Raw genomic sequence first — 20,122 nt, 5'->3', positions numbered from 1 at the left:
TAAAGTACGCATATCTTGGGAAAGTCATAGCCGCATATACAAACCACGAAAGGAAATTACCCGCGGAATAATCATGGTGTGGGCCACTTTTGGTAAGAATTCACATTCCTTAGTGGTACGCTACCTCTGCCACCCAGAAAGCTTGTATTTAGTCACTGCGTTTTTCAAGTAATGACTTATGGGGTGAAACTTGAAAGGAGACTTCGATTGGCTCAACGGGCCATGGAAGGCAGAATGGTATAGGTCACGGTGAGGGATAGGAAAACTGCAGCATGGAGTAGGGAACAGATTAATGTGGAGGACATTCTACTGCAAATTAAGCTAAAGAGATGGGCATGGGCTGGTCATGTAATGCGTGTGAGGGACCCCAGGTGGACTATCCGTTCAAAGGAGTGCCTGCCAATAGATCGCCAATGCAATAGGGGCGGCCGAGCACTCGATGGAGAGATGAGCTCCGAAAGTTTTTGGTGAAAGGTTGGACGCAGCTAGCACACTCGATAGACGTGGCTAGAAATCTTTGGGGGAGGGGTTTGTTTTGCAATGGACTCAACCGGGCTGAGGATGAAGGTGTTAATGATGAAGGTTTTTAAGCAATTTTACGACTACTTAGAGAAGACGGACACGCGATGAATTTCGCGATATTTACGTCGTTGTGAGCTTTACAACAACGTTCGTGTTTCCATCCCAAACTTTCTCGCTAAAAATTCAGACTGCTGAGGAACCCAGTGAAGCCGCTGTAGAAAAGCGATGTTTCACAGAGGGCAGAAAGTGTACTTGTATATCTACCCTTTAAAAGGAGTTTACAGAACACAAAATAGTCTGTTCGCTGTCAAAAGTTGCTGCCCCTATATTTCAATGGAGTAGTTTCCGCGGCGCAGGAAACTGGACGAGCAAAGTGTTAAACTTGAAACTGTGGAAAAAGCCCGATTTTGGCCCTAATAATACTGTGAGAAAATTCATTGAATTACACTAAATAACGCCAGAGTAATCCCTTCTTAAACAATAGCGATGAGCCAGAAAGGTGCGCCTGAGCATTATCATCGGTCGATGCACTATTGCCATCGCCCAAATGAAACTATATAGAGACTGCAAAAGCGATAGAGGTTGTAAGCTGAAAGAAAGATTTGCAGTGGCTTAGCTCGGCTATGCCAGGATATACGTAGCGTTAGTTAAGGTTCAGCTGGTTATTGTTAGCTTTCCTGGTTGTCTAGCATTAGCCTCATTATCATGCTTACTGCTGCTTCGATGACACACTTACGGTATACGCATCACGAAGGTCTATTCTGCTATCACGAAGGTCTATTCTGTGCCCAGAAGCTATTGGAGTCTTCTTAATTGCATGAGGAAAGAAGAGGCTGACACCATATATGAGTGTCAGCTGGTCCTTCTCACGTAAGGTAAATATTCTTACGAAGACATTGCAACAAGGTCTTTGTCATTGCATGGTTCTGTAAACGTTAACACTTCGTATAAAGTGTTTGCAAATTTCATTTAGTTAAAAATAGTCTTACGAGAAGAGGCTACAGCAAAGTGCACACAAGACGCTGAATACACCAATTTGAGACTAGAACAAGCGAATATATATAAGTTTGATTAGTGAGAGGAAGCAGCATGGACAGAGTGAGCTCGTATAAAAAATATTAGCATTCAGCTGGTCATCATCAGCTTTCCTGGTTCTATAGGATTAGCTTGATTATCATGCTTACTGCTCCTTCAATGACTCACACACGGTATATGCATTATGTGCCACATGCATATTTATATCACGCAGCTCCGGCGCAGCGTCACCAATCGCCGCAGAGCTAATCTGGTTCCACAGGTGCAGGGCAGTGTGGCTGCGACTCACGAGCAATCGGTTCCACAGCCGGTTGCCCCTCGCATGACCATCAAGTTGACCGGGCCGCCCCGTACGGAACGGAGGTCGGCGAAGACGCTGGACACGTGGGGTGTGGTTCCACAGCATGTTCCACAGGCGCACGCCAGTGTTGCTGCGACGCACGAGCCATCGGTTCCACACCCGGCCACCCCTCACATGATCATCAAGTGGACCGGGCCGCCACTTGCCGCGATTGCGCAGCACGGCTCTCCAGGACCCACACGAATGTGTTCAACCTCGGCCAGTGTAGCTCACGCTACAAAAGCATGAGAAAATAAGGAAACATATATACGGAAAAGGCCTATGATAACAAAGAAAGTAAAGTAACGCTCATTACCGCAAAATGTTTAATTTTATACCAACACAAAGCCAAGTCTCATACGTTTGAACTTGGATTCGCTAAGCTAATTTTGTGATGAGGCTTTATTAAACCGGAATCAAAATGGTGCACACAAAAAGGCTCCATTTACAACCCTGTTGAGTCAGCTTATAGGAAAAAACGTGCATGACCTAGGATTAAAAATTCAACAAAAAATTCTACGAACGCGAATTCAATAAAAACTTCCACGAACTGTGTTCGCCAGGTGCTGTCAGACCAATTTCCTCGTGCGCTGAAAACTACGAATATTCGGACCGAATTATATGACGCGCATTTACTGTTCGCATTGTAAGTCTCAAAGTTGTAATTGCGGCAATTTCACTTCACTGCTTTTTTTCTTTTGTTGAAGAATTAATTTTGCACCGAACGTATCCTGCAGTATATGGCGTTTTTATACAAACAGCGTTTTCGCGTTGGCATTCCTCTAAATGTACTGTCTTCGGATCTATATTTTTCTCTGTTCCTGTATGTTTCCTTTCTCGGGTGTGCAGAGGACTGCTGTAAGACTGTAAATTATTTATTTTGCTGTACAATGTAACTTTCTCTGCGCAGGCTGCTGTATCTCCGAACGTTTTGCCCGTACTCACTGCAACCGGGGTGCTGTGCTTGTCTCCCGAGACAACGGCCTTTGTCTCCCGTCCTCTCAATAAGTTGTTGACACTCAACTATTTTACATAATAACACATCATCCCAAAGCCGGCTTCACACTGTCGAGCCCGGCGTATCCTGCACAGCCGTCATGTCCTATACGGACAGGCACAGCAGTCCGTGAGCTTCATGATTGCTGTGCCATACGCCTCCCGCGGTGGTCGCTACTCCGGGACTCCCTGGCCAAGCAAACTGGCAGCTCAGGCATCGCCACCTCAAAAGGAAAGCAGCAAGGGTTTAAAAGATGAAACCTCCTATGGCATACTTGACCCACTTAAGGCTTTCTCGTGTCCCTGGGAAGTATTGGCTCATATAGTGAATCAGAATGCAGTTTATACTCCACACATTATGTATAAGTGGAGAGCCCAAGCAGGATCGGAATTGCGTTGATGCCGCCACTGTACCCGTGATGACACACGAGATCTGTTCCACTTAATTTGGCTTTTACATTGCACAGCGTAAAAGCAGCGTGCGAATGACCTGAAGCTGTGCAAGATGAGCGTATTCCTAATAACGCATATTTCCGCAATTTTTATCTTAGCCCTGTATTTTCCCGGACCCACCGTCAGCTCCTAACTCTAGGTCCCGCACCCGTGTCTGAATTGGGGCATATCAGTCGTGCTCTAGGATTTCACCTTACAGGAAGCAATCACCCATAACGCTCTCGGAGGCGGTCTTTACGAAATGGGGAAGCGGTTCGACCGGCTTTCCCGGGCTGTCAATATGTATCCACGGTCAATGTGTGAATTGTGAACCCGCCCCCCCCCCCCCTTCTCCTCAATGCTTACTTCCTTCCAGGGCATCACGGCCTTTCGTTTGAATGAAGAGTTTCATTCACTCCCACCGGCGGTTGCGTAGAGGGAACCGCTCCCGTGTATTTCTGGGGTCTGGATTCCAAGTTGGGCAATTTCAAGGTGCAGGATCCGGTACCCCTATTTATGCTCAGCTGCCACTCCTGGCTACTCCAGGTTAGAGATGTGAGCGGTTGTAAAAAAGAAAGAAGGTTAAAAAAATAAAGAGGTTTTTTTTCGCTTTTTAAGCCATTATCACCTTGAGAAAAGCAAAATTGGCGAAGGCTGCTCTAACTCTCGTAAGGTTTGAGCCATAGCGGAGCTGCAGGATTTCTTTGAACGGGATCACTGAAGGACATGTTCCCACGCATTTGTACAAGTTTGAAATTGTTCATTTACGTGTTTCATCGTCGCTCAGCGCAGCGCTAGTATTAGTCATCGTCATATGCATCGATATCTTCGTATTCGTCATGGCGGCGCGTACGTGCACTACGCATGCTCGGTGTTCCTGGAGTCGAGTCCGGGTACCGGGGAACGGGTGTGGCGCCAGCTGTGGCGTTGTTGGTTCCTAGACAGCGCGAGTCGCTGCTCGTGGTTTTCGCCAGTTTTACTCTTTTTTTTTTTTGCTGAGGCACTGCGCGAGCCGGGGAAAATCGGCGATCGTCGCGAGGCACGCGCTCACGAGCGCTCGACATTTTGTTGTCGCTGAACGGGACACCACCGCCAGCTCCATGTTGTACTTTTACCACCAACCCGGGAGGCTATCCCTTTATCCCGTATTGGCGCTACGGAATAACATTGCAGAGAAAGGTATTCTTACAGATAAAGCCGCTGGCTCGCTCGTGTTTCCTGAAGGCAGGCGCATACCGAGCAGAGATGACGCTCTGTGGAACAATGCGCAGAGCAGTCCTTGTACCAATTAAAGAATTTTCTTCTCTGCTTACACAAAAACTGTTCCGATGAAACTTTTTGAAATAAACTGCGATAACTTGAACTAGTCAACCCCTTGTATTTCGTATTTTTACTACGGGCAAAATGATGCGCCCATTTAGGGGTGAATATTGGCCGGAAAGAAGATTTTTCCAAATTTGTTGATTAATGTTTACGCGTGCATTTTTTTTTCGTTTTCACTGTCAATATACTTCTTACGCATTGTCCACAATGGTGAAATTCAGAAAAAAATGCTTCTTTGGCCTAGAGAGTGTAATTGTATTCGCTACAAACGTTTGCAAATGCGCCGCATCATGTATTTTCTGAAGGGCGTAACAAGGGAAAGAAACACACATATTGTTAAAATTTGGCAGAGGGCAGTCCATGGCCTCAACATTATGTCCACAAAAAATGGTGGCGATTGAAAAGAAAGCAATGTTTGAAGAATCTTTTGACAGACGAAACTTTGTTGTATACCGGGGAGATAAAAGGGCGGCTACAACAGGGAAAAATTGAAGAAAAATAATTGAACAATTGAACAAAACAAAAAAATAAATTGAACAAAAACATTCAAGGAGGAGCCACAATTTTTACTGAGCGAATTCGTGATGGTCGTCATTAAGACTTGGACGTTTGGCATGGAATGACCCTACTTCGATATGACGGGTATCACAGTTGACCTAAAAGTGTGTCAGAATATGACACGGGGAGTGGCATATTAATGTCATATCAATTGATCTGCGAACTTATCTGTGAGTACCCTAAGGGAATTACCGAAGTGCTTCAAAGTATTGGGCCAAAAGGGCACAGACAATACACGCGAAGAGAACAATGCTACCAGCGCAACAGTCTGTATTTTTCTCCTTGTGTCAAAGGTTTGTATAATATACAGGCTTTATTTTGTTCTGGACTAAATGTGCAGACGTTTTACTCCATTTTTCTATCTTTGCAGGGCAGTAAATTTATGAAAGGACTAGTAGAGGCAACTTGTTTAGAAGAGTTCAAGGGAGAGGCCTGTCACTCCAACATCTGTTTGTGACGCAATTTGAGGGATCAGGTTCAAATGTTTATCCGCACATTTTTTGCTGCATACGGTATGAAGTGCTTGGCCAAACCTCGCAGTGTCGTCAGCGGACGCTACACCTTATTCCTTTAGCTTTTTTAAAGATTAGTTCTTTCTTCCTGTCATTTTTAATGATAATTTTTTCTAGAGAATTTGTACAGAGTTTCTCAGAACGATAATAGATTTGGCCCTCTTCGCCCTTTGATGGCCCTGCGCAGAAAAAAAGGTTAACTGAGAATTTTGCCAGCTTTGAACCATAAAATATTGTCGTGTGACCTGATAGACTTTTTGGGGATGTCTTCCAACCTACCCTGAAAAAGGAACTTCAAATTTCGCCACTTGGAATTCACTTGCTTCATGTGAAATCGAACTTTATACTATACAATCTGTTTTTTTGGGGGGTTCACACAGTAAAGGAGGGGTAAAATTGAAGTTTCAAACGCAGATGTCAATGCAAAGTCTTTGAGCAACCACTTTATAGAACACGCGTGTTAACTCCACCGAGTATTTTTGAAGCTGGAATACGAGATCAAGTGGTCTGTGTTATGAATGAACTTGCGGTATTAAAAGTTCACGAAACGTAATTTCCAGGTAAAAGCCTGGCGGGGTTTCACGCATTTTCATTTTTTTAGGGCGTAGCCTTCAAGCGCCCTCTACAGCGGTTTGACGGCATCTCTGGCCCCATAACTGAGCGAATACACCAGGAAAACAGGGGAGGAAAGTGTGGCAAAAGTGTGAGAGGGAGGGCGGTATGACGAGGTGGCGCGAAGGGGTTCCCGGCCGCGAGAGGTGACTATATAACGGAGATAACGAAGAAGGCATCGATTATGAGCGCGCAGGTAAGCGGAGTATGAAAATGTGGCGATAGTGTAAGGGCGAGGGCAGCATGACGAGTACGCGCCACAGAAGCCCAGCACGCACTGCGTGCTGCACGTACATCGGTCTTTCTGCGTCCGCCTCGTTGCGTGGCTCATCCGAGCCACTTGACATTGCGCGGGAGGATAAAAACGGTTAGCACCAGCATTCTCGGCGGCGGAGATGCGCTGTAAGATAAAGACAGAGTAGCGCGCCCCGGCCGGAGTTCGCTAATCACGGGATCCCTTCCTAAAACAGAGCAGCTATTCACCGTGATCTGGAAGACTGTAGGGCACACAGGGCACAAATTTCGCAATAGGGAGTATAGTAGGCACAAGGAGGTTGTATAGAACTTCTGGAGTGGAGATGGTGCTCGAAAACTGACGCCGACGGCCGCCATCTTGCCGTGGGTAGAAAAATCGTTCCGCGGCAGCAGACGCATTGCATTCGCCGCATAATGTACTTGTTTTTGCGGCGAGTTACGTTATATTTTTGCTTCCATTCTTTTTTGTTCTCTTTTGTTTTGTTTTGCCAGTTGATTCTCTCATGCGGCTACCTTCAAGCACACCGAGCTTTTCTTGCGCGCGTTCATTTCGCCGCATGTGGTTTCGGTTATGCTCCCCTCTCCGTGTTTCTAGTTATGCGCTTCGCAAGTCGCCCGTGCGTGCTTCGGGGGCACACACATCTGGTAATTATTTACATTCTTGGGCGCTAACAACTAAAATAAACAGTAGACACAATGACATTTTTTCTGCCCCATGTGTCGTTCTTACGATTTCTCTCTTGCCAAAGAGCAGAACTCGAGTTCGTTCGATCTTCATTCGCGGATGGATGCTCCAAAGGTGTAGAAAGCAGAAATGGTCTGCTCGTGCGTCGCGTTTGGCTGCGCTAATCGTGCGAAGAAGGCGTCGGGGATCACCTTTCATCTGTAAGTACTGAGGGTATCTGTTTGTTTTGGGTTTCGAGGGCATTACTAGTATTATAACGTTATGAGTGCACATTTGCCCGCCGTTTGTGCGTGATGCAAAGGGAAAATTTGCCGTAACACCTGCCGTCCGCTTACTGAGCATACAGTACGCGATTGTTTACGCAGAAATGCGAATGTTTTCGCTCGCAGTTCTGGTGCTCCTGTAGTCGCTTGGCTGCGCGAAATCACATGTTTGTAAATATGTGGGGCGCAAATTGTTTTTCCGCACTAATTTAAATGCAGAGTATTGCTAAGGCAGTTACCGTCAAAAATCAGGGCACTCTTGCTTAATATATTTCCTTTACATCCGGCCATACGTGAATACACTGACGTTTCTCGTTAGCGCTGTTTCGTAGAAGTTTTTGATGCACCGCAATGCTTTTCCGCGTTCTTCGTCCACATGATTTTCTTATCAATAGCACGCTGCTCGCGTCCGAACTTGCGCGGTCAGCGAGGTTGTGAATGTGATTGAGTAACCTCCTGCGAGTAGTTTTCTTATCAATAGCACGCTACTATCGTACCAACGTGCGCGGTTAATGTAGTCGTGCATCCAATTAAGTAACCATCTGGATTTGAAGTCAATGCGAGTCAGACATGTACGTGTGATGAGCATGGCAAACGCATGATGTATAGCTCTTTCCAAGCCATATGTAACATGCACATTTGCCCTTGTCGCCGGTTTCCTCAAGATGAAGCGCTTCGTTCTGCGTGGAAACGGGCGGTTAGGCGACATAACTGGAAGCCCAAGGATGGGGACCGACTATGTTCAGCCCACTTTGAAGCTGAATGCTTCGACAGAACTGGACAAACGACTAGACTGCGCCTTGGGAGCGTACCTACGCTGTTCCCAGCGTTGCCAGCTCACCTCCAGCAGCCGGTAAGTGTGGGATACTAAAATAATCTCGCAGTGTATCAGCACCATGCAGGTGTCTCTTTTGTATACGAACTAACGGTTAAAGTACTGCTCGACTTGCACGTAGGCTGCAAAGCACGGGAAGCTTCAGAAACAGAAATACTAGAATGCTCATTTCTTCCTGTTTGTTTGTGCAGCAAAAACGAAAACGAGAACCTCCCAGGCCCCGGACAGTTGCACCGCTTGACAACTGCGATGAACCAGGACTGGAAGCAGATCCAGAGCCGGCATCACCAACGAAAGAGTTTTACAAGCAAAAGGCAGCAGAATCGGGAGACCAGGTTCAGCAACTAAAGAAAAAGGTGAAGACTCTCCAGCAGACCAGGCGAAGGCTGACAAAACGCTATGATGCGTCTAAAGAGCTCCTCAAGGAGCTAAAAGATAAGCAGCTCTTGTCGGAGAAGGGCTTAGAAGTATTTGAATCTACCTTTTCACCAGACATTCACCAGCTGCTATGTAGGTCTGTTAAGAAAGAAAAAATACAATATCCCCCTGAGCTGAGACCCTTCGCCTTGACGTTACATTTCTACTCTCCAGCTGCGTACGAATATGTTCGCGCAAAGTTCAACAACGCCCTGCCCTCATAACGAACGCTGCGGGAGTGGTATAAGTCAGTAAATGGGGAGCCCGGGTTCACATCTGAAGCGTTTACGTTTTTGGAAAATGTGGCTCAAGGGCACAATGACCCACTGGTGGCAGCCCTTATGGTGGATGAAATGTCCATAAAGAAACATGTGCAGCTTGTCGGCAACAAAATCGTCTCCTACGTTGACTTCGGAAGGGGGTTGTCTGATGACAGCCTTCCCGAAGCTACAAATGTGTGTGTATTCATGTTAGTGGCCCTGAACACGAAGTTGAAGGTGCCCCTGGGGCACTTTTTTATTGATTCGCTCTCGGGGTCAGAGAGGGCAGAGCTCACTAAAGGATGCCTTTTAAGAACGGCAGCTGCAGGAGTTGATGTTGTGTCCCTTACTTTTGATGGAGCTGCATCAGACTTCGCTATGGCAAGATGCCTTGGTGCTGAGTTGAACTTCCGCTCAAGCACATTGGAAACTAGTAGCTTCGACCATCCTAATGACTCTTCAAAGAAGGCCCATGTGATGCTGGACGCCTTCCATATGCTGAAGCTAGTAAGAAACTGTTTGGGATCAGCCAGTCATCTAATTGATGATGATGGCTCGCACATTAAATGGCAGTACATTGAAGCGCTAGAACTTCTAGAACATCAAGAAGGCCTGCACCTTGGTAATAAGCTTACTAAGGTTCACCTTGAATGGGCAAAACAAAAAATGAAGGTCAGGCTGGCTGTCCAAACGCTGAGTGCATCGGTAGCTGACACCCTTGACTTTTGCGAATTCACTTTAAAGTTACCTCAGTTTCACGGCGCACATGCCACAGCCAAATTTATACGCATTTTTGATAGGCTTTTTGGCCTTCTAAATTCAAAGAACCCACTAGCCAAGTCGTACAAAGCCCCACTGCGCCGTGAGAATTCTGCTTCGTGGAAGTCGTTCCTGCGGGAGACAGAGACCTACATTAGGGCACTGAAGGAAGCAAGTGAACGTCCTTTAATTGAAAGTTTGAAGAAAACTGTGTCTGTGGGACTTCTCGTCTGTATAAGTACGATCGAAAGTCTCTTTGATGAGCTCGTATTGACAGGGAGAATCAGGTACCTTCTTACGCACAAACTGTCCCAAGATCACTTAGAAATATTTTTTGGTTGCATCGGAGGAAGGGGTGGTTTCTGTAATAACCCAACTGCTTCCCAATTTAAAGCAGCATAAAAGCGGCTGCTTATTCAGACTGAAGTAAAGTCCTCAGATGCCGGGAACTGTGCAGCAGATGTTGTCGCAGTGCTAAACGTGTCAAGTGCTGTCAGTAAACTGGAGTCAATCGTAGTCAGCCAGGATAGAAGGTGTGCAGCACAGGACTCCTTCGATGACGATACCTAGTACACGTGTCGTATCGATGTACCGCAAAGCCTGTCGGCTGTAGTGGGATCCGTTGTGCCCTATATTGCCGGATTTGTTGCGCAAAAAGTTGCGGCAAGTACGCATTGCGAAGAGTGTGTTGTTGCTCCGCAGTCAAGTGAGCTTCCTGCCCTCATCAAAGCAAAAACTCGTGGTGGGCTTGTGCCACCCTCGCAGGATGTATTGCAAGTTTGTGAAGCTGCAGAAAAGGGCCTCCGATTGCTGCAGACTCAGTGCGAAAATGTGCGGCAGTTGCATGCGAAATGTGCGGGATTGGTTATGGAGATATTAACCATGGTTTTAGAGAGGGCGTGGTTTGCTGAGCTTGAGCCGCATCTCCTGCATTGCGACCCACTCGACAATCACATATACAAGCTTTCAAAGATGGTTGCAGAGTACTACTTGAAGATTCGGCTTCACCACATCACCAAGGAAACCAACCTGGCGAACTGCAAAGGGAAGGTGCGGACAATGCTGTCCCGACTCATCATTTTCAAAAGTCAGTGAGGAATGTTTAGTACAGCAAGGTTCCAATGAACACCCAGTGGGTACACTAAGTGTGTGCTCAGTTTCATGCTTGGTTTTTGTAAATTCCTGCCCTACATTTCCCCGTAGTTTTGCTGTGTTTTGTGTTTCCTGAAAGTGTATTGCTTAGAGTTCCGTGTATATTTTTGAGTGCATTGGGATTTTTTAATTTTTTCATATTCTTGCGGCATTTCTTAATTCCTAAACCTTGTTGTAAATACCTCCTGTACATTTCCTCTTAGTTTTGCCGTGTTTTGTGTTTATTGAAATTGTATTGCTCAGAGTTTCATTTATATTTGTGAGTGCATTGTGATTTCTCACTTTTAATATTCTTCCGGCATTTCATAATTATAGAGATTTGTTGTAAATACTTTGTTTTGTGTTTCCTTAACTTGTAATCCTTAGAGTAACAGGTATATTTTTGAGTGTCATGTGATTTTTTTGCTTTATGTTCTCACGCATTTCATAATTCCTTAATTTGGTCCCATGCCTTCTGTAAAGTGCACGCGGAATAAAATAACCTGCTTTAATGTGCTTCAGCGTGTGCTAAATCCATTTCGCAAAATACGATTGAAAAGCTGGAAATAGACCCGGCGCGTTGGCTCAGTAGCTAATGCGCCATGCTGCTCATCCCTAGAACGCGGGTTCGAATCCCTGCCGCGGTGGCCGCTTTTCTGGTGAAGTCGAAAAGCGAAAACTACTGTGTGAACGAGGTTTCGGTGCACGTTAAAGATTCCCCAGTTGGTCAAAAACAATCCGGAGCCCTCCACTACGGCGCGCCTCATCGCCTGCGTTGCGTCAGCGCGTTAAACCCCACAATGAATCAATCAATCAACGAATCAATTAATCAAAAGCTCGTGCTTAATTTGGTCTTCTTCGGCAAGGGCAAAACTGGGCATGTTGCTTAAACCAGAAAACGTGCATTTGCACTACATATAAAGATTGCAATATCCTGATGGATATGATTCTTGCAGTACTGCTTAAAAACCATTCGAACCGCTACTGCGTTATTATTGATTAATCATTATTGAATAAGCATTCATTAATCCTAGCAACGCCGCTAAAAGAAACAAGCGTCAAATAATCGCGCTTTCGCGTGTCCCGCACTTTCAGCGTGAAATCACGGCTAATAGTAACCTTATAACGCTGAATCTCTTGCCATGGCGCGCAACATGAGGTAATTTGAATGTTAAGGGGGCGGTATATAGCCTTAGCTATACCGAATAAACGCTTATTGAAATAAAATCAGGGGTGGTGCCTTTACCATAGCGCTGCGCGTTTCCCCGCATTGACAGCTCTGTTGACCACCGTAAGATATACACAGGCAAACTCGCTGCTTGAACCATATCTTAGGTCAAAACCTTACGCGTAAGGCAAAATTAAGTCTGCCCTCAAATATCGTAATCGATAAACTACCTTACCATCGTTTTCTCCCTTGTAAAGCCAAAAAAACGCGACCGTACTTCAGCGTCCCTGCCGGGGCAGCGCCTTTTCTACGCACGGCAATATGGCCGCCGACCGGTTCGCCCGGCTTCACCTCCCCGCGTTGCCCGCTACGGGCGGCCTCCACTCCAGAAGTTTTGTACAACCTCCTTGAGTAGACGTCACCCATTTTTTTCTTCCTCACCCCATAAGGCCAATTTTGTTGTAATTATATAGACGATGTTTTCTTAACACGAAGCACCAAGGTTCAATCTCTAATACGGGAAGCATTTTTGTCTTGACTCTTGAGGCGCTCACTCTGCTCGTAGGGTCCTTGCCTCCTCGCCACTCTGTGTTGCACTTCATGGCCTATAATTTTCCCCTGTTCAATTCGGCGACGGTGTTTTCCGTTAACGTTCGGGGCGCACAGAGCGTACGCTTAAACAGCGCAGCCGTGAAAAATAATTTGAATGGGAAACCACGGCACTCGGAAGAGGAGCATGGCGCTTTACACTGATATCTCCTGGGTCGTAGTTGGATAGGCCAAGCATACCACAGTGCCTTTCTGTGCTCATTTTCAAGGGACAATATATCCATCACGATATTACCACAAATTACTTGTGAGCAAATTATTGCCTGCAGTATATACAATTAATTCATTTCTATCGCATTGGGGCCAGCTTTTGGTACAGCACTAAAGCCGTTCATGACGTATTAGGCAGTTCGGAAATTTGACCGCAACCTCCGGCTTTGGCATTACGTTAACTACACAGCTCCCTTCAAAATTCTTGCCAGGGAATGCGGGAGCGGAAGCTTGGGCGAGTTGTTAATACATTGCATTGGTGGGAAGCGCAAATTAACGCGAGGACAGACAAGCGCTTTGTCTTGTCTATGTTGTTGTTCTCTTCTCTGTCCTCGTATTAATTTGCGCTTCCCGCCAATTTAGGGAATACGGCTTGCGATCATAGCTGCCTTTATTGCGACCTGCTCCTAAATTTGCGGTTCTTCCTTGGTCTTCTGAATTGACAACTCTCCAAACGGCGTGCTAATCCAAACTTGAATTTTATCAGCATTTCTAGGTGATCGCATTTTTATTCACCTACTGGAGTAACATATATCCAACATAGCGACGAGTTTATTTTTGTAAATTCCCCCTCTCTTTTCGTTCTTGCGCTCACATAGTCTAAATAAAATGCCAATTAAATTTCCCATGCTGGAACACGCAGGGATATGTGAAATGGGAAGCACACTTCCCAATATTATTTACCAGATAAGCATTATTATCAATTTCGTTGTAGCGGATCTCGCAGTAAATATACTGGGCAAATCAAATATTAAAAACTTGCGTGAGTGCAAGCCGCTGCTACATTGGTAGTTTTAGCACAAAAAAACAGTTTACTTAGGATTCACGTGGTAAAAGTCCACACCCTAGCTGACAAGATTCTACTGCCGGTATAAGGAAACCCTCGCCGAAAGTGCTGCTAACGGCCCTTGAAGCGTGAAGACAGGAACATCATTGCTGGCGGAACTGAAGTAACACGTATTTATAAATTGGTGCATCTGTTACCGTAGCACATTATCACAACCTGGACTGCACAGTGAGCCAGCGAAAACGATGTTTTAGTGCTGTCGGGCTCTTCTGTTAAAATAAACGGAATGCCGCGGCAAACGAGGGTAAAACACACAACCTCCTTTTTGAAAATTAGAACAGTACAGCAGTATTAGAATGCATCTAATAAGAAGGACAAACGTGTTTCAGAAGTACAAAGGTAAATCATTGGCACAATTATATGAGCTGCAGTCCCAAGCACTGGACTGGGTAGTTGTCAAGGCACGCGTACTTTTTTAAATGCCATCGCGCAGTGCATATCACCTAGAGTATTCTTAAGCAGAATTGACGGTAAGTTTGTTCGCAATGACATTGTTTTTAGCACAACGTGCTTATTGCTTATTCGCCCTAATGCGTTTTTCTGCTAAGAATGAATGTATGAATTTTATTCTAAGTTGCAGTGGTTGTACTATCACGAAGGTATATATAAAAAACACAAACATATCGGACGCATTGGCAGGTCCACGCGAAATAAATGTTGTTTTGTTGTTATTTGCCTTTTCAAATACTGCGGCGTTTGCAACGATTGTTTTTCATTAAAAAAAGGCCATTGATTGAAGGAATTCTTTTTCATCGTGACCTCACTGGAAACCCGCCCATTTACAGCATTCCAGTATTTTGCTAGCCCTGCACACGTTTTGCTTGAGTTACTGTGTTTCAATTCCCCTCCGAATGAACTCTAGGAGAATCGGAAGAATAATTACACTTGTAAAAATAACCTAATTCGTCAACCAACCCACCGCTTGTGGTTATTGAGCTACGAACGCATGTTGCGCTGTTTTAGCTCGACTAAATGTTCTGAGAAGATTTCTTCGAAATTTCCGCTCAAGCGCCTAGCGTACTACATCTAACCAAACGACTGCTCTGTTTTGTACATTGCCAGTTGCAGCATCACATTTCACGTTCACAGAACACCGCAATGGACAAGCTCCCATGTAACAAAGCTTTACTACGCACAAGAGCGATTGCATTGTATTTCCCCTGAAATCTCCAAGGGAAACGCAAAAATATGACGAGGTCATACCACTGAAACACACGAAACTCAGAAGAGCGTGACGGCACGACGCATTTTGATGGCGACACAGCATCCTTTCGCTTTGCGTGACTACGTTCCGTGGTGAGAAGGTCATGAACAACTACCCTTTCATGCTTTAGGCAAGGAGGCGATTACATCCACTCAAGCAAGCAGTATATAAGACGGCGCCGGGTTTGTGAAGACAGTAACTACTCGTCTGTCAAATTTCCGTCATTTGTGCTCCCTTGGATTACTATATTTCCTTTGTCATGGATACAACCGTCAATGTAAGGAATGCCTTCAAGTATCACAAATTAACTTAATGTCCACCATTTGAATTAATCTTTTTTTTTTTTGGGGGGGGGGGGGGGGGGAATATTACAGGTAATGTTTTTCAACAGCGAAGCGATTGAAACGCATTTTTACTTTACTAAAAAGTAAAGTAAAAATGCGAGGATTTTATCGAGAACACAAAGCCAATATTTCACGCTATATGGGGCTGAGCCGATGTTTTTCGCGTGAATATCACGTCCTACCAACGGCTCTATTTGCAGGAGGTAAATCTGTCGCTGGACCATTTCATTACACTCCTTAAGCAATTTGATTCCTCTCAATGAGTACAAACGAGAGGGGAAGGTAAGAGGCCGTCCAGCTAAGCTTGTTACAGAGGTTTAGTGTTTTATTGGCTGTCGATATACGACCTATTCACGAAAGCTGGAAAGTAGTTGAAAAAATGAAGGAATGTGTTACGAGCCATTCGTAATTTTCGTGTAAGTAAGCAGAAGTTTCTGTATTCCAGAGAATTCACCTAGCTTTTGTCACTTTTATCGCGCCTGTTTTGTCTTAAAATTAATTGTAACCACTGTAACGGAAACCGCGTAACATCAAAACGTGAAGAGCGACAACCCATAAAAACTATGGGAAAGTTTCTTAGCCCACTTAGTCGCCTCCCCGCAGCGGTAACACATCACTGGCGTACGTTTGGCTTTGGTTTTTCAAAGCGAGAGGCTTTTAAAGCGAAGCTTTATTGCTATAACTCACGCGTGCGTAACGCGGAAACGCTCTGGAAGAAAGCCAACTTTCTCTTATAAGGATGATGAATGATCGTGGGTAAAGTGAGCGAAAAAGAAATTGAAGCCGTTCCACTCAATGTCAGTGATTTGCCATAATGTGATGCAGTATCAGCTCACTGCTACCACCCAATGGAATTCAAATTTCCCGCCTTCGCAGTGATCGCGCACCCCCTGCCTGAAGCTGTGCTAGCGCGAGTTCTGTTATTTTTGTGCTTGCTTTTGCTCCCACACGTGCCGGCATTGCAATGCCACTTTTTTTCGCTTACTATCGTAAAACCCACCCAACGAGAGTTCCTAACTACATGAACGCGGGGGCTGCCGGTTAATTACGTGTATTTTGCCTCAAATATACCCACAGTTTTCTAAACAACGGTGAGATGTATGACCAGCGCCAGCGGTTCACGAGTTTCGAACGCTTATGGCTATATAAACCGTTTGGCTTTCAAAACATCTCGGTTACGCCACGACGACAGCCGCTACGTTAGAACGCCGTGTGGCTCTACTTGGGTCCAGCGAGCGAGCTACGATGACAAGGCGAGTCCCTAAAGTGTCCTGCACTTAAAAAAACGCTTGCGCTGCCGCGTATCTACCCTTAGCCGTTTGCGTTATGAAACCAGCGTCTATTCGATTGCTCCATCTCGGTATCGTCAGGATGGTTTGGAAAACTGAGAGGGCAACCATAGTATCTGCCTCGAGAATCTTTCGCGGTCAACCATCGTCGTCGTTAGACGGAGGGGGGAGGGGTGCATTATTTTTGGTACCCTGAAACATTTTGTTTTGTATGTTTGTATAGGGGCGATATATATCTCGTCCTATAGTAATGCCGAACTGGACGAACAGAGTAGAACAGTGGGCGTGGAAATTAATATGCAGAAAACCAAAGTAATGATCAGTAACCACGGGACAGCACAGTGGCTTCAGATAGGTGCCGAGGCAGTGGAAGTGGTAAGCGAATATATTTACTTAGGCAAAGTTGTGACCGCAGATCCCAACCACGAGGCAAAGATATTTAGAAGGATAAGAATGGGGTGGAGTGCATGCGGCAGATATTCTCAGATAATGACTGGCAGCCTGCCATTGTCGCTGAAGAAGAAAGTGTATGAGAGAGAGAGAGAAAGCTCTTTATAACGACAACGATGATTAAAAGCCAAGCTTTCTCGTGATGGATTCTTTGTTTGTCGTCTCAGTATTCCAAACCGCTTAGGCCATGTCGAAATGGAGCAGTCAGATAGATGCCGGCTTCATAACGCCAGGGACCCAGGTGCAATTCCGTCCACTGCAAGCGTTCTTTTCTTTCACTTCACCCATGATCATTCATAATCCTCGTCAGAGAATGTTGGCTTTCCGTAAGGGCGTTTTCTAGTTACAGACACGATCAGTGAGAGCACTAAAGCTTCGCTTTCATAATCCTTCACAGCCCGTTAGCAGGAACAAACTAGGTAGCTAAACGTAAATTTTTTGAGTGCGACATTTTGTAAATTCATGTGTAGAAAACTTGGGAATTATGTCCAGCGGGAAACAAAAACACAAAGGACGAAAAGCGCAAGACTACACAAATGAATCTAGTAACGTTTTGCCCAGAGATCTTTCTAGTCCAGTGCCTTTTTTGGCGCTAAAGTCATTCGCAGGGCCTATTAGCGTGCGTGCACCCTTGGTGGGAAGTTTTAAAGTCCCTTCTTAGTTCTAAGTGTGCCTTAAACCAAAATTTTCGATCTATACGGCCGTAACAATCGCGAGTGGGCCCCCGGTCCATTCCGTGTGGTAGTTCGCGAGCGCACGCTTCTTTGCGTTGGTCAGAGTTTTCCTAGAGTTTTGTTTCCCGGATTGCATTGTTCTTGAACACGCTAAAAACCGCTCTTATTAATTTGCTTCTGAAGCTTATGAAAACAGAATACGAGCACACCCATTTGCGTGAAATTGTTATCAGAGGAACGGTGAATCTGTTCTTGCGTCGCCAGTTTACCGAAGACATTCAAAAAGCCGTGTTGTGTGCCACTGCAAGTTTTAGAGAGGGTGGAAGTTGCTTGGATATTTAAACACAACAATTGTGGTATGTCTGTGTGCATAAATGACCTGTGATTCAGCCATCCGGCCACCATTTACCAGAATTTTCGGAAGAGAAGTTTATTTAGCCACAAGCTTTCCGAACCACTACATCTGGGAACACACCTCATATTTGTCAACACGGTTGAGCAAAAAAAAAAAAAAACAATAGCCATATTGGAAGCAAAACATATATGCGCAACTGAGTCTCCCAGTGTTCTTTAAAAAAGGTCTGTGCTCAATATCGGCGAGAAGAAGAAAAAATACGCGTTAAAAGAACATTTTACCGAAAAAATACAGAACGACCTTGCTCGAGGCTAGACCTCGTGGCAGTGTTATTAGTGAACGGCAATAAAAGGTTCCAGTAGAGGGCTCTAGCAGTTGAACGTGAGGAAATTGAATTGATTTTAGTAATCCTCCGTGTTAATCATGGGGGGATTGGAAAGGGGAGCCAGAGCATGAGAGATTGGGGGGAGATGAGAGAGCCATTCACGTGGCAGAGGCGGCAGAAGTGTTTCACCTTTCGGCGACATCTTCAGCGGTGCGAGCAGATACGGAACCAATTCTTTAAACGGTCGATATTTATCGACATCACGACCAACACCTCCAGCCCCATGATCCAGTGATATGGTTTAGGACACGTCATAGAACTCCTGTTCGGGTGAACGGAAGTCATTTGGTCCAGAATTCGTGATTTTTTTGTCCCTCTCTGCGCCGAAAACGTAGTCTGCTTTGACTTGTAATCCCACTACCAAATACTTGCACGGTATGGCATCTGTGGTTGGTTAGCGAGTAACAGGCTTAAATTTATCCTGGGTGGCTTCCCGACAATTTTTTTCTAATTAGGCACCCCAACGTTGTATACTCACGGCCTAGCTCTACCAAGAGGTTAAAGAAAGTCTACATGCGTTACACTACACGATACACCTTAAGGCCCCTGAATTAAGGTACGGGTTTCTGCATGTCTGCCAGGCTGTCTTCTTCCTTGGCCTGGTCTGCTGCGCCCGCTGTGGGAACCGCTTTGGGGGGTTCCCTGGCTCTGGATTTCAAGGCTCCGGATTCCAGGGGGCGGGATTCAGAGGTGCTGGATTCGGAGGACCAGTTTATGCTGCAACTGAAACTCCAGGCTACTCCGGGGTCGGGCCATCATTCGTGAGTTCTGTACCCAGCTTAAGTATTGTCTTGTAGACTTCATGAAGGCACTTAAGCTTTAGGGTGTTCCCTACACAGTTTTTTCCATTTTATAGCAGATCATGAAGGAAGTTCCTTGATTGAAGCAAAGCATAAAATATTCGTGCTAAGTTCCCATAAAGCCATTAACTTCATCACACGCTTGATTAACTAATTTCAGCACAGTGTTATTATTCGCAAAATTTCAAAAAAATGAAACATTTACCAGCCAGTTTTCGCCATTATGAGCCCTTATTTCCCTTGCGTAAATATCAGTTGTTCGTAAGCTAGAGGCCGAAAGAATATATACATCTGTTTACGTGAAGCACCCGCTGGTATTTAAGAATGGCGGAGTGTAGGGATTTTGTATTTGTGTGGCTATCAATGAAAGCTAGCCGGACATGCTCACGTTCTGCCTCTTTGGATGGTCTACAAAAGAGATCCGAAAAACCGATCCAAGAGCTTTTCGAGGCAAAGAAGTCAGCGGTAAGAAATATGCTTAAAATTAGACTGAGTATTTAATGGTACAGAAAGGGAAAGGGTCAGAACCAAGGGCCAGAGAATAACCTCCGTCAAGGCTTTTTGCTTATTTTGCTCTAATTCTTCATCCAAGAAAGATATCGGTGGATTTAGTTACACTCATAGTAACAATAAATGACTTGTTTGGTCGTCCAATTTAGGTTTGCCCAAGCTGGCAGGACATATAAAAAGCTTCTTAAATATGAAAAAGCTTCCTAAATATGAAAGCCTATAAATACATGTGCACATGCCTGAAGTTTTTGTATTTAAACAAAAAAAAGCGCGAAGCTTTCATAATTTGTGCGCTTTGTACTTAGTATGGGTATTTAAAAAACCCGTTTTGCTTTTGGGTTT

General features: G+C 45.1%; 1 protein-coding gene across 1 annotated transcript; it reads left to right on the top strand.

The window, feature by feature from the left end:
* The first annotated feature begins 7,399 nt into the window (after positions 1-7,399).
* LOC144167215 (THAP domain-containing protein 1-like) lies at positions 7,400-9,009 on the top strand. The gene is made up of 3 exons (XM_077696557.1): positions 7,400-7,470; positions 8,188-8,386; positions 8,560-9,009. Exons 1-3 carry the CDS (start codon positions 7,400-7,402, stop codon positions 9,007-9,009), a joined length of 720 nt encoding a protein of 239 aa, XP_077552683.1.
* Positions 9,010-20,122: the final 11,113 nt, after the last annotated feature.

The sequence above is a fragment of the Haemaphysalis longicornis genome, unplaced genomic scaffold (genome assembly GCF_048455015.1).
Source record: "Haemaphysalis longicornis isolate Haplotype H1 unplaced genomic scaffold, Haemaphysalis longicornis Haplotype H1 scaffold_2, whole genome shotgun sequence".
NCBI classification, from domain to species: Eukaryota; Metazoa; Arthropoda; class Arachnida; order Ixodida; family Ixodidae; genus Haemaphysalis; species Haemaphysalis longicornis.
The sequence above is the reverse complement of the archived record's forward strand: the minus strand, read 5'-3'. Positions and strand labels throughout refer to the sequence as shown.